This window comes from Cherax quadricarinatus, chromosome 58, assembly GCF_038502225.1.
Source record: "Cherax quadricarinatus isolate ZL_2023a chromosome 58, ASM3850222v1, whole genome shotgun sequence".
Lineage (NCBI taxonomy): Eukaryota > Metazoa > Arthropoda > Malacostraca > Decapoda > Parastacidae > Cherax > Cherax quadricarinatus.
In genome coordinates, this window is record NC_091349.1 from 11,224,113 (window position 1) to 11,238,070 (window position 13,958).

At 41.5% G+C, this 13,958-nt stretch overlaps 1 protein-coding gene across 1 annotated transcript in view; it reads right to left on the reverse strand.

The window, feature by feature from the left end:
* Positions 1-8,334: 8,334 nt before the first annotated feature.
* The window catches only part of LOC128698069 (uncharacterized), a 41,724-nt gene continuing 36,100 nt past the window's right edge, over positions 8,335-13,958 (reverse strand). The window contains exons 2-4 of the mRNA XM_053790156.2: positions 13,361-13,454; positions 12,410-12,895; positions 8,335-8,586 (exon numbers count right to left, since the gene is read on the reverse strand). Coding sequence (XP_053646131.1) covers positions 8,514-8,586; positions 12,410-12,895; positions 13,361-13,454 — 653 coding nt within the window. The 3' untranslated portion in view covers positions 8,335-8,513. The remainder of the gene's footprint in view (positions 8,587-12,409; positions 12,896-13,360; positions 13,455-13,958) is intronic.

Below are 13,958 nucleotides of genomic sequence, written 5' to 3' on the forward strand. Positions count from 1 at the left end.
ACATTTTCCAGAGAATTTATATCCATTCTGTAATACGGTGACCAAAACTGTGCAGCATAATCTAAATGAGGCCTAACCAAGGATGTATAGAGTTGAAGAACAACCTGAGGACTCCTATTATTTATGCTTCTTGATATGAAGCCAAGGATTCTATTAGCTTTATTGCGAACACTTATGCACTGTTGTCTTGGTTTCAGATTACTGCTAACCAGAACTCCTAAATCTTTTTCGCAATCCGTAATATTAAGATCTACATTATTTAGTTTATATGTGGCATGGTTATTGTCCTGTCCAACATTTAGAACTTTGCATTTGTCTATATTAAACTGCATCTGCCACTTCTCCGACCACTGCATCAGTCTATTCAAATCTTCCTGGAGTGCTCGAATGTCCTCGTCAGAATGAATTCGACGGCCTATTTTGGTGTCATCGGCAAACTTGCCGATGTCGCTCTTTATGCCCTCATCTATGTCGTTTATGTAGATTGTGAACAGCAGGGGGCCCAACACTGACCCCTGTGGAACACCGCTCGTGACGCTTCCCCACTCACAGAGACAGAGATACAGACAGACAGAAGGATATAGAGACAGCCAAGGCAAATCAGCCAGCCGGCCAGCCACATGGCCACCCAACTAGCCGGCCTGCCAAACACGTATTACACATGTTCCAGAATTATTTCTCTTTACTTAGGGCATACGTTATAGAACATTCTGGCAGGATGGCATTACTAATGGCATCAAAACTGAAAGGATGTTTCACACTGGTCATTATCGAGGTTTTTGTCTCCATTCGCTCATGTCTAATATGCTCATGCACACTTGCTGGAAGTCCAAGCCCCTCGCACACAAAACATCCTTTACTCCCTCCCTCCAACCTTTCATAGGCCGACCCCTACCCCACCTTCCCTCCACTACAGATTTGTATACTCTCGAAGTCATTCTATTTCGTTCCACCCTCTCTACACGTCCAAACCATCTCAATAACCCCTCCTCAGTTCTCTGGATAGTAGTTTTGTTAATCCCACACATCCTCTTAATCTCCAAACTATGGATTCTCTGCACTATATTCACACCACACATTGCCCTCAGACATGACATCTCCACTGCCTCCAGCCTTCTCTTTGTTGCAACATTCACAACCCATGCCTCACACCCATACAAGAGCGTTGGTATAACTATACTCTCATGCATTCCACTCTTTGCTTCCATGGATAAAGTTCTTTGTCTCCACAGACTCCTGAGTGCACTACTCACCTTTTTCCCCTCGTCATTTCTATGATTCACCTCATCCTTCATAGGCCCATCTGCTGACATGTCCACTCCCAAATATCTGAACACATTCACCTCTTTCATACTCTCTCTCTCCAATCTGATATCCAGTCTTCCGTTACCTAATTTATTTGTCATCCTCATCACCCTACTCTTTCCTATATTCACTTTTAACTTCCTTCTTTTACATACCCTGCCAAACTCATCCACCAACCTCTGAAACTTCTCTTCAGAATCTCCCAAAAGCACAGTGTCATCAGCAAAGAGCAACTGTGACAGCTCCCACTTTGTGTTAGATTCTTTATCTTTTAACCCCACATCTCTTGCCAACACCCGAGCATTCACTTCTCTTACTACTTTATCTATAAATATATTGAACAACCATGGTGACATTACACATCCCTGTCTAAGGCCTACTTTTAATGGGAAATAATCCCCTTCTATCCTACATACTCTAACCTGAGCCTCACTATCCTCGTAAAAACTTCACTGCTTTCAATAACCTACCTCCTATTCTAGACATTTGCAACATCTGCCACATCGCTCCCCAATCCATCCTATCATGTTCCTTTTCCAAATCCATAAATGCCACAAAAACCTCTTTACCCTTATCTAAATACTGTTCACCTATATGTTTCACTGTAAACACCTGGTCCACACACCCCCTACCTTTCCTAAAGCCTCCTTGTTCATCTGCTATCCTATTCTCCGCCTTACTCTTAATTCTTTCAATAATAACTCGACCATACACTTTACCAGGTATACTCAACATACTTATTTCCCTATAATTTTTACACTTTCTTTTGTCCCCTTTGCCTTTATACAAAGGAACTATGCATGCTCTCTGCCAATCCCTAGGTACTTTACCTTCTTCCATACATTTATTAAATAAAAACAGTAACCACTCCAAAACTATATCCCCACTTGCTTTTAACGTTTCTATCTTCATCCCATCAATCCCAACTGTTTTAATGCCTTTCATTTTACTCACTGCCCCATGCACTCCCCCCACACTCACCACTGGCTCTTCCTCACTCCTATAAGATGTTATTCCTCCTTGCCTTATACACGATATCACAGCTTCCTTATCTTCATCAACATTTAAAATTCCTCAGAATATTCCCTCCATCTTCCCGATGCCTCTTAACTTGTGATGTACCATTCATCATGGTACATCACAAAAAAAGTTAAATACCTGTATTAAGATTCTCAGACTAGATCATGTGATAAAAAGCTATTAATATGTATAATTACCAAGAGAGAGAAAGAACACAATGAAAGGCATCACTGTATTAACAGAACTGAATGACCCACACAGGTTTACCAATTCATTTAAACATACTGTACTGTAATACTGTTGTTATAACACTAAATAATAAAAAAAATATTGAAAAGTATATTACTGTATAGACACGACAGTACTGGATGACCACTGTGGGTTTAGCGTTTAGTTTTGATTATAATACTAATGTATAAAGATGTATGTATAGCTTCATAAAGAAACCAGCACAATATATACCATATATTTGAAAAGGGGAACTGCGTTACCATATATTTAGGGGGAAGTGCTAAACCCATAGGAGTCAAGAGTGCCTGGGGGATGACAGGCAATGTGGTTCGATCCAAGGACGTGAACGCCAAGTCCAATTCCACGGATCACAAGCCCCTCGCCAGCATCAGTGAACCTCCTTTGGAGGAGGGTTGTTCTTCAAAGATCTTTCCCCTCAAGGGAGGTTCCTTGACGCTGGTGAGGGGCTCTTGATAAGAGATAAGATAAGATTTCGTTCTGATTTTTAACCCCGGAGGGTTAGCCACCCAGGATAACCCAAGAAGGTCAGTGCGTCATCGAGGACTGTCTAACTTATTTCCATTGGGGTCCTTAATCTTGTCCCCCAGGATGCGACCCACACCAGTCGACTAACACCCAGGTACCTATTTGCTGCTAGGTGAACAGGTGTAAGGAAACGTGTCGAAATGTTTCCACCCCCTTGGAATCGAACCCGGGCCCTCCGGGTGTGAAGCGGGAGCTTTAGCCACCAGGCCACCTGGATCTAGGGAACTAGATCTGTGCTCCGGTTCCCTGAATTGAGCCAGAATACTTTCCATCCCCTCCACATGCGCTGTATAATCCTACGGGTTTAGCGCTTCCCTGTGATTATAATAATCCAAAGATCTTCACTTAGAAAACCATCAAGGCTAGTGAAGGGGCTCTTGATCCAAAGTAATGGACCTGGATCCATCCTGACTGCCTCTTAATCTCCAGGCATTGTATGACTTCTCAGGGTTAACACTTCTTCCATGAATGTAATGATAAAAAAAATACAGGGAAAAGCACCATGACCCATTTAAGTTTAGTGTACTCTTGTAAATAATAATAATTAATAATAATAATAATAATAATAATAATAGTAGGTTGGTAGACAGCAACCACCCAGGGAAGTACTACCGTCCTGCCAGATGACTGTGAAACAAAAACCTGTAACTGTTTTGCATGATGGTAGGATTGCTGGTTTTCTTTTTCTGTCTCATAAACACGCTAGATAACAGGGATATCTTGCTACTCCTACTTACACTTTGGTCACACTTCACAGACACGCACATGCATATATATATATACATACATCTAGGTTTTTCTCCTTATTCTAAATAGCTCTTGTTCTTTTTTATTTCTTCTATTGTCCATGGGGAAGTGGAAAAGAATCTTTCCTCCGTAAGCCATGCGTGTCGTATGAGGCGACTAAAATGCCGGGAGCAATGGGCTAGTAACCCCTTCTCCTGTATACATTTACTAAAAAAGAGAAGAAGAAAAACTTTATAAAACTGGGTTGTTTAAATGTGCGTGGATGTAGTGCGGATGACAAGAAACAGATGATTGCTGATGTTATGAATGAAAAGAAGTTGGATGTCCTGGCTCTAAGCGAAACAAAGCTGAAGGGGGTAGGAGAGTTTCAGTGGGGGGAAATAAATGGGATTAAATCTGGAGTATCTGAGAGAGTTAGAGCAAAGGAAGGGGTAGCAGTAATGTTAAATGATCAGTTATGGAAGGAGAAAAGAGAATATGAATGTGTAAATTCGAGAATTATGTGGATTAAAGTAAAGGTTGGATGCGAGAAGTGGGTCATAATAAGCGTGTATGCACCTGGAGAAGAGAGGAATGCAGAGGAGAGAGAGAGATTTTGGGAGATGTTAAGTGAATGTATAGGAGCCTTTGAACCAAGTGAGAGAGTAATTGTGGTAGGGGACCTGAATGCTAAAGTAGGAGAAACTTTTAGAGAGGGTGTGGTAGGTAAGTTTGGGGTGCCAGGTGTAAATGATAATGGGAGCCCTTTGATTGAACTTTGTATAGAAAGGGGTTTAGTTATAGGTAATACATATTTTAAGAAAAAGAGGATAAATAAGTATACACGATATGATGTAGGGCGAAATGACAGTAGTTTGTTGGATTATGTATTGGTAGATAAAAGACTGTTGAGTAGACTTCAGGATGTACATGTTTATAGAGGGGCCACAGATATATCAGATCACTTTCTAGTTGTAGCTACACTGAGAGTAAAAGGTAGATGGGATACAAGGAGAATAGAAGCATCAGGGAAGAGAGAGGTGAAGGTTTATAAACTAAAAGAGGAGGCAGTTAGGGTAAGATATAAACAGCTATTGGAGGATAGATGGGCTAATGAGAGCATAGGCAATGGGGTCGAAGAGGAATGGGGTAGGTTTAAAAATGTTGTGTTAGAGTGTTCAGCAGAAGTTTGTGGTTACAGGAAAGTGGGTGCAGGAGGGAAGAGGAGCGATTGGTGGAATGATGATGTAAAGAGAGTAGTAAGGGAGAAAAAGTTAGCATATGAGAAGTTTTTACAAAGTAGAAGTGATGCAAGGAGGGAAGAGTATATGGAGAAAAAGAGAGAGGTTAAGAGAGTGGTGAAGCAATGTAAAAAGAGAGCAAATGAGAGAGTGGGTGAGCTGTTATCAACAAATTTTGTTGAAAATAAGAAAAAGTTTTGGAGTGAGATTAACAAGTTAAGGAAGCCTAGAGAACAAATGGATTTGTCAGTTAAAAATAGGAGAGGAGAGTTATTAAATGGAGAGTTAGAGGTATTGGGAAGATGGAGGGAATATTTTGAGGAATTGTTAAATGTTGATGAAGATAGGGAAGCTGTGATTTCGTGTATAGGGCAAGGAGGAATAACATCTTGTAGGAGTGAGGAAGAGCCAGTTGTGAGTGTGGGGGAAGTTCGTGAGGCAGTAGGTAAAATGAAAGGGGGTAAGGCAGCCGGGATTGATGGGATAAAGATAGAAATGTTAAAAGCAGGTGGGGATATAGTTTTGGAGTGGTTGGTGCAATTATTTAATAAATGTATGGAAGAGGGTAAGGTACCTAGGGATTGGCAGAGAGCATGCATAGTTCCTTTGTATAAAGGCAAAGGGGATAAAAGAGAGTGCAAAAATTATAGGGGGATAAGTCTGTTGAGTGTACCTGGTAAAGTGTATGGTAGAGTTATAATTGAAAGAATTAAGAGTAAGACGGAGAATAGGATAGCAGATGAACAAGGAGGCTTTAGGAAAGGTAGGGGGTGTGTGGACCAGGTGTTTACAGTGAAACATATAAGTGAACAGTATTTAGATAAGGCTAAAGAGGTCTTTGTGGCATTTATGGATTTGGAAAAGGCGTATGACAGGGTGGATAGGGGGGCAATGTGGCAGATGTTGCAAGTGTATGGTGTAGGAGGTAGGTTACTGAAAGCAGTGAAGAGTTTTTACGAGGATAGTGAGGCTCAAGTTAGAGTATGTAGAAAAGAGGGAAATTTTTTCCCAGTAAAAGTAGGCCTTAGACAAGGATGTGTGATGTCACCGTGGTTGTTTAATATATTTATAGATGGGGTTGTAAGAGAAGTAAATGCGAGGGTCTTGGCAAGAGGCGTGGAGTTAAAAGATAAAGAATCACACACAAAGTGGGAGTTGTCACAGCTGCTCTTTGCTGATGACACTGTGCTCTTGGGAGATTCTGAAGAGAAGCTGCAGAGATTGGTGGATGAATTTGGTAGGGTGTGCAAAAGAAGAAAATTAAAGGTGAATACAGGAAAGAGTAAGGTTATGAGGATAACAAAAAGATTAGGTGATGAAAGATTGAATATCAGATTGGAGGGAGAGAGTATGGAGGAGGTGAACGTATTCAGATATTTGGGAGTGGACGTGTCAGCGGATGGGTCTATGAAAGATGAGGTGAATCATAGAATTGATGAGGGAAAAAGAGTGAGTGGTGCACTTAGGAGTCTGTGGAGACAGAGAACTTTGTCCTTGGAGGCAAAGAGGGGAATGTATGAGAGTATAGTTTTACCAACGCTCTTATATGGGTGTGAAGCATGGGTGATGAATGTTGCAGCAAGGAGAAGGCTGGAGGCAGTGGAGATGTCATGTCTGAGGGCAATGTGTGGTGTGAATATAATGCAGAGAATTCGTAGTTTGGAAGTTAGGAGGAGGTGCGGGATTACCAAAACTGTTGTCCAGAGGGCTGAGGAAGGGTTGTTGAGGTGGTTCGGACATGTAGAGAGAATGGAGCGAAACAGAATAACTTCAAGAGTGTATCAGTCTGTAGTGGAAGGAAGGCGGGGTAGGGGTCGGCCTAGGAAGGGTTGGAGGGAGGGGGTAAAGGAGGTTTTGTGTGCGAGGGGCTTGGACTTCCAGCAGGCATACGTGAGCGTGTTTGATAGGAGTGAATGGAGACAAATGGTTTTTAATACTTGACGTGCTGTTGGAGTGTGAGCAAAGTAACATTTATGAAGGGATTCAGGGAAACCGGCAGGCCGGACTTGAGTCCTGGAGATGGGAAGTACAGTGCCTGCACTCTGAAGGAGGGGTGTTAATGTTGCAGTTTAAAAACTGTAGTGTAAAGCACCCTTCTGGCAAGACAGTGATGGAGTGAATGAAGGTGAAAGTTTTTCTTTTTCGGGCCACCCTGCCTTGGTGGGAATCGGCCAGTGTGATAATAAAAAAAAATAATAATAATAATGTCACCCAGGACAAAAGAAAGTGAGACATCATATGTAGCATTAAATAATAACAAAAAGACTGAAATTGGTTAAATTAAATAAATACAAAGGTTACAAGTACGTAACTGCAAGGTGTATTCTGTCAATCCTTCAATTTCTTTGATCAAATCTGATTTCTTCCCATGTCCCAGGCACTGGATGATACATACAAATTTAATGTTACCAATAAAATATTGAGTCAATGAGTAAAAGGGTAGAGAGAGTGGGGAAGGAGAGAACGATTTTCTCAGAGCAAGTCAGTTACATTTTTGTTCTTCAGTGGAACACACAATAATGGCATTCTGCATAATCATGAAATGTACATCAATGAAAAGATAAGCTGGGCATGCACACATATTACAACAAGTGAGGTATCATTAAAATGGCATACAGTAGCAACAAGTTGATAAACATGACATGCAGCGGAGTATCTGTGCTGTTGAAAGGTATCCCATGCAAATAGGCTTTTTTTCACTTTAATACAGATGAATGTAGCAATGGAAGCAGTGCAAGTAGTTTTGACGTTATCAGTCTGTCACCCACAGTGGGAGGTGATCAGTCCCTCAAGACTAAAGTACATATATGCATACGATTAGATCTTATATACTAGATTAGAGACAAGATAAAAAGAGCTCAAGTTAATGACGCAGGTAAGTGTGTCCCCCGAGTAGGTATTGTTTGATAATCAAGGTAAGAGCTAAACCCGAAAGGGTCAATAAGTGAAAGTAGGTCATGCTAAACAATCCAGTAATGAAAGTTACAAAAGAGCCTGTATCAAGGTACCAATGATGTTGCTGTGTCAGCAAGTAAATTGTTGATAGTTATATGTTGTTCCTCAGCTGGAGCTTTTGGTCATCTGACCAAGGCCTTCTGCTGGCTTACCGGTCTATTCCCAGAGGGTGACAAACTGACCACGTCAGCACTATTTCTGCATCCAGTGTTACAGTCACCTGCATTTGACCGAAGAAGCCTGTTTTCAGGCTTCTACAGTTGAAAAATACCCACATATTGCATACGTCTTATTCATCATAATTACAACAGGTGGATAAGGTACTGGGAAAAATTAGACCGCCATATCATAAAAATAACGGAGCAAGATTACAAGTCTCAACGTAACGAACAGATGGATGTCATACATATGGTATGTCATCCTAAATAGGCTTCCTAGCATTCCACATATGTCTATCTTATCCATAAACACATGGACGAAAAGTTGAAATCAACCCATTGTTGCCACGAAGAATCTCGCTCGACGAGGATATTCCGATAGATCTACTGGATGCATCATTGGCCTGCAAGAGTAAAAAAAGATATCTGTAATAAAATGAACTATGATAATAGCTAGACTTCAGTAAGGGGCTAAAGTAGCCTAGTACAAGGTCTATGATAACTTGTTGATGGGTCTGTACTCACAAGCACTGGACAACTGCTATCAACAAGCAACCTTTCGAGGTGCCTTGCAGTGGGTGAAGAATGGCTTTTGATCCAAAGAATTAAAGCTAGTTTTCCCTTTCTTAGAACCCACGTGCGATATGACCCCTCCCCCCTATGGGTTTAGCGTTTACCCTGGAATATGATAAAAACAATGATAAAAATGGCAGTACTACTACTACTACTTATAATAATAATAATAATAATAATAATAATAATAATGTGTTCTGTATAGAAATGCAATGATAGTGACTAACACACTATGACCTTGAGAGTGATGATAACATATTTCTGTCTCAGTAATAAAGGTATTCCCCATCTTGGATAACCTTGACTCTCTACCGTATCTTGAACTGTACCTCAACACCCTCAAGAGGCCCAGGAGTTTTACCTCAACGCCCTCTAAGATACTCAGGAGCTCTACTTTAACACCCTTAATATGCTCAGGAGCTGTACCTCAACACTCTTAACATGCTCAGGAGCTGTACTCAACACCGTTAACATACTCAGGAGCTGTACCTCAACACCCTTGACATGCTCAGGAGTTGTACCTTAACACCTTTGATATGCTCAGGAGCTGTACCTTAGTACCCTTAATATGCTCAGGAGCTGTACCTCAACACCCTTAACATATGTGGAATTTTTTACATAATTTCCTAAATGTAGAACATATAAATGAATAATATAATTGTGTATTAAAATGTGATGCTATTTGGACCCTTCAAGAAATTTCGAGTGAGGGGGGATGGAGGCAGAACAGCCGGGGGAGTGACGTGGCAGAGAGGATGCCATATTGAATTTAATGTGTGAACACTGGTTGTCGTGGTAAATTCTGCTAATAATCGGCGTCTTCCAAACCAAATTGGGGGGTTTCGGCCTGAATTTGTAATTAGGAGCCCGTGTTAATGTCCCCTGCTGAAGAATTGGGACAGGAAATTTGCGGGACCTCAAGAATTACGTGTGGATGGCGGAAGATAAGGGATACGAACATCACTCACATGGAAGTGCGCCATTAGTCCTTGCATTTAGATCTCTAGCTGGCCAGTGTAGGGTCTAGGTGTTAGACAGGTGTTGTGGTATGATCCATCTACAGTAATTAAATGATAAGTGGTAATACCAATTTTTTTTGTATACCCAGCAAGCCTAATAATATACAGTCCACAACTTTAATTTATCAGAGTAGCTGGTTTTAGTATTGTAATTATTAATTTAACGGCAGGTCTAGCTTTTTGTGAGTGGTATGGAGTGGGCATCGAGGGAGTTACAGTTCGGCGACCTGCTGAAACTTAAGTTCCGCTTTCCTCGCCCAAATTACTTACAGGTAGTAACTCAGGTAATACCCTGTAAGCCTCCTGCAGGTGATTTGTTCACATAATAATAATTCACAACATGCTCAGGAGCTGTACCTCAACACCTTCAAGAGACACGAGAGCTGCACCTCAAAACCCTAAAAAAATTTAGGCTCAGGATCTGTATTTAACATCCTAGAAGAGGTCCAGAAGCTGTATCTCAACGTCCTAAATAGGTTCAAAAGCTGCACCTCAACACCCTGGAGGTCCAGCAGCTGTACCTCATAAGGCCCAGGAGCTAGAATCTAACCCAGCCAAACAATTCAAATGACATTGTGAAGATATTCTCGAAAGGCTTAGGAGCTGTAACTCAACACCCTGATTTAGCCCAAGACCTGGAGGTCAACTTAAAAAGAGTACAATTTTTAGTCAATGTCGCTAGTGGGTGCATTAATAATAATAATAATAATAATAATAATAATAATAATAATAATAATAATAATAATAATAATAATGATGATAATAAATCTTTATTTCTACAAGTACATGTACAAGATATACAAAACTAGCTGACATCAATGACACTACTACATATAGAAAGTCCCTTGTTATGCAGAGCATATCGGGAAAATTAGGTCAATTTTATCCCAGGATCCGACTCACACCAGTCGACTAACACTCAGGTACCTATTTTATTACTAGGTGAACATGGACAGCAGATGTCTTAAGGAAACACAAACAGTGTTTTGTGGTCTACACTGAGTATTTCTCCAGGTAAATACACCGACTGGTGTGTATCCGTCAGAGTACACATGCTAAAAGTTTAATCCCTATTCTCTCTCTCTCTCTCTCTCTCTCTCTCTCTCCCTAATTAAGAAATAAATCCCTCCCACATCTCGTTTCTAATCCTACCCAAGAAGGTACACGAGATTAATAAAAATAGGCAGTTCTCCCCAAGGACCAGAAGCATTAGTTCATCACTCTCACACTGGCCTTAAGACGCACTAGAAACTGTCATGGTATTTTCCAGCATCATGCGTCATACTCCATCACTGTGACCCAGCTGCCTGCACGTCGTCTGGAAGAAGCCTGGGAGAGGGGACTGTTAGAGGTTGGGGGAGGGGTTGTAAGAGGCTGGGAGAGGGACTGTTAGAGGTTGGGGGAGGGGCTGAAAGCGGCTTAGAGAGGGGCTGTAAGAGGGACTGTAAGAGGTTGGGAGAGGGGCTGTAAGAGGGACTGTAAGAGGGACTGTAAGAGGGACTGTAAGAGGCTGGGAGAGGGACTGTAAGAAGCTGGGAGAGGGACTGTAAGAGACTGGGAGAGGGGCTGTAAGAGGGACTGTAAGAGGCTGGGGGAGGGACTGTAAAAGGCTGGGAGAGGGACTGTAAGAGGCTGGGAGACCGGGAGTGATGAGATGAAATAATGGGGAAAGAGGTGAAAATGGATGATGAATGGTTAAGAGCAATGTGAGAATACGAGACGGAATAACAGGATGTGAAAGGAAATGAGAGTAAAATAAATAGGAACGGGTAAAAGTGGACTGAATGCGAGTGGAGAAAAATATAAGGATAGGTAGGTGATGCAAGGGTAGGGAGAAAAGTGTTGTAAAGAAAATAGAGGAAATATTGCTAGAAATAAACAGAACACAAGGATGATGACAGGTACACTTCACAAAGCTCTGGAATGCTTTAACTGACTTACTAAATTTTTATGAATTATTTTGTCGAGAGCAGAAAGGAGAAAAATAATATCTAAAAGGGATTTTTTTTTTGTTTTGCTTTTAACATGGAGTAAGGACGGTAGATATTGGTCCCGAAGATTGTGTCTCCCGGGGTTATTAATAACAAAAGAAAAGTCTTGTCGGACAGAAGATTTAACTCGTTCTTGAATATGTCTGCAATATTCACCTAGTGGATCCCTGTCTTTCAAGCCAAAGGCCTTGATTACCTCCGCTTTCTCGTGATCACAATGATAATCGTGGATTCTTTGTGTCTGTGGATTTCGATCTTTATAAAATTGCAGTTATATAGAGTTGCACCAAATATGTCCTCAGAGCTCATGATAACATAAGATAAACAGGAAGATTCTGGTCCATACTTGTGAGAAATTTAGTTTTACTCCTCTAGAAAACCGTTCAGGAATTTTCCAATGTTTCATTAATTTGACGGAGCATATCTGTTGCTGCTTGCGGCTTGCATGCCACGTGGCCATCAACACCAGTTCAGCATGCAATACCAACATCAACTGGTTCTCACTGCTTACCCTGGAGTCCATGGTGTTCCGTTTCTAAGTGGGAGTTAATTAATTTAGACAAATTAGGAACACAGTATTAATGATATTAGCTAATTGTTTATACTCACTGACGGGGACTGGCGGGCTAACTATTTATACTCACTGTGGGGGACTGGTGGGCTTCTGTGCCAAGGCGAAGGCCAGGGAGAAGAGACCTATACCTCGTTTGGTCTGGCGTGGCGGCACCCAAGACCAATGTGCTCTCTCATCCTGGTCACTCTTGCTTGCTATGTTATCCTGACCGGAAGTAGTACTGGCTTTATCAACCCAAACTTTACTGCCGAATCCATCAATTTGATTGAAGCTGCTCTCTTCTTTGTCAACCTGACTGAAGCTGCTCTCGGCTCCATCACCATGACTTCGAGTTCCGGCGCTGTAACCCGGATAGAACCTACTTCTAGCTTCTTCATTCTGCCCGCTGCTGTTATTTTCATCACCCAGATTGTGGCTGCCGTGAAGCTCACCAACTTCCGCCATCCTCCTGCCGCCCCAAGGAGACTCACCACCTCTCAGGGCCCAGTATGTGAGTGGGGCCACACGGGGCCTTGGAGCCCCCAGCACCCCATCTTCCACCCACTGTGGGTACATCCTGAGAAGAGGATAAACAAACATAGGAGATCAAGAGAGATTCCTCATTTGGTCAGTTGATATCTTGCCTGAACTGGTGTTTTTACAGAAGTGTTCCTCAACACGCAATTAAAAAAATAGTATAATGCTCAATAATAACCCACTTGGAGATAGAAACTCAGGAGATTAATTGATCTGTATATTTCGACCCCTCTTCTGGAATCTTCTTCAGCATAGGAAGAGGTTCCCAAAAGGGAGTCGAAATATACAGATCACTTAATCTCTTGAGTTTCTGTCTCCATGTGGAATATTATTGAGTATTGGCAAGTGTCCATTACATTTTATTTATTCATAATATGGCAAGGAACAAGGCAGTAAACAGAAAGAAAAAAATTATTGCCTAGGATCCTAGCTAAAACTTTTAACGTTATGATATTCACCATTAAAAATTTGTCATGGTTAATTAAAAAGGCTGAATGTAACTAACCAGAGTATTTTTTGGAGGTTGTCGTTGGGGACACCATCTTGATCAGCAAACAGTTGGGGAGTCTTTCCTCTCCCTCCCCACGGCTCCTCCCCGCCTGTTGAAATTTTATTTGTCAGTCACCTTGTGAACTGTTACATCGACTCAGACCCTTCAACATAGAGAGCTGTGACTTGATGCTGGTGAAACATTCTGATTCAAGACAATAGTTACCTTCCTTCGGATCAAACCACATTGCCTCTCATCATCCCACAGTCACTGTATATATATGTTGTATATATGTGATTATATATGTATGAATAACAATACGCTTCCTGGGTATTAGCACCGTGTACACAGCACATGAAACATTGTGTGACACTTGGGTATTTTTACTGTGGAAACATTTCGCCATCGACTGGTTTCCTCAGTCCAGTACATAGAAGAATGGTTTGAAGACGAGAAGGAGTTTGAGATAATCAGTCCCTCAGCCTGGATTCGATGTGATCACTCCCTCAATCTTGATGGACGAATCACATTAACTCCAAGCCGAGGGACTGATTACCTCAAACTCTTCATCTACAACTATTCTTTCCTGTACTGGACTGAGGAAACCAGTGGA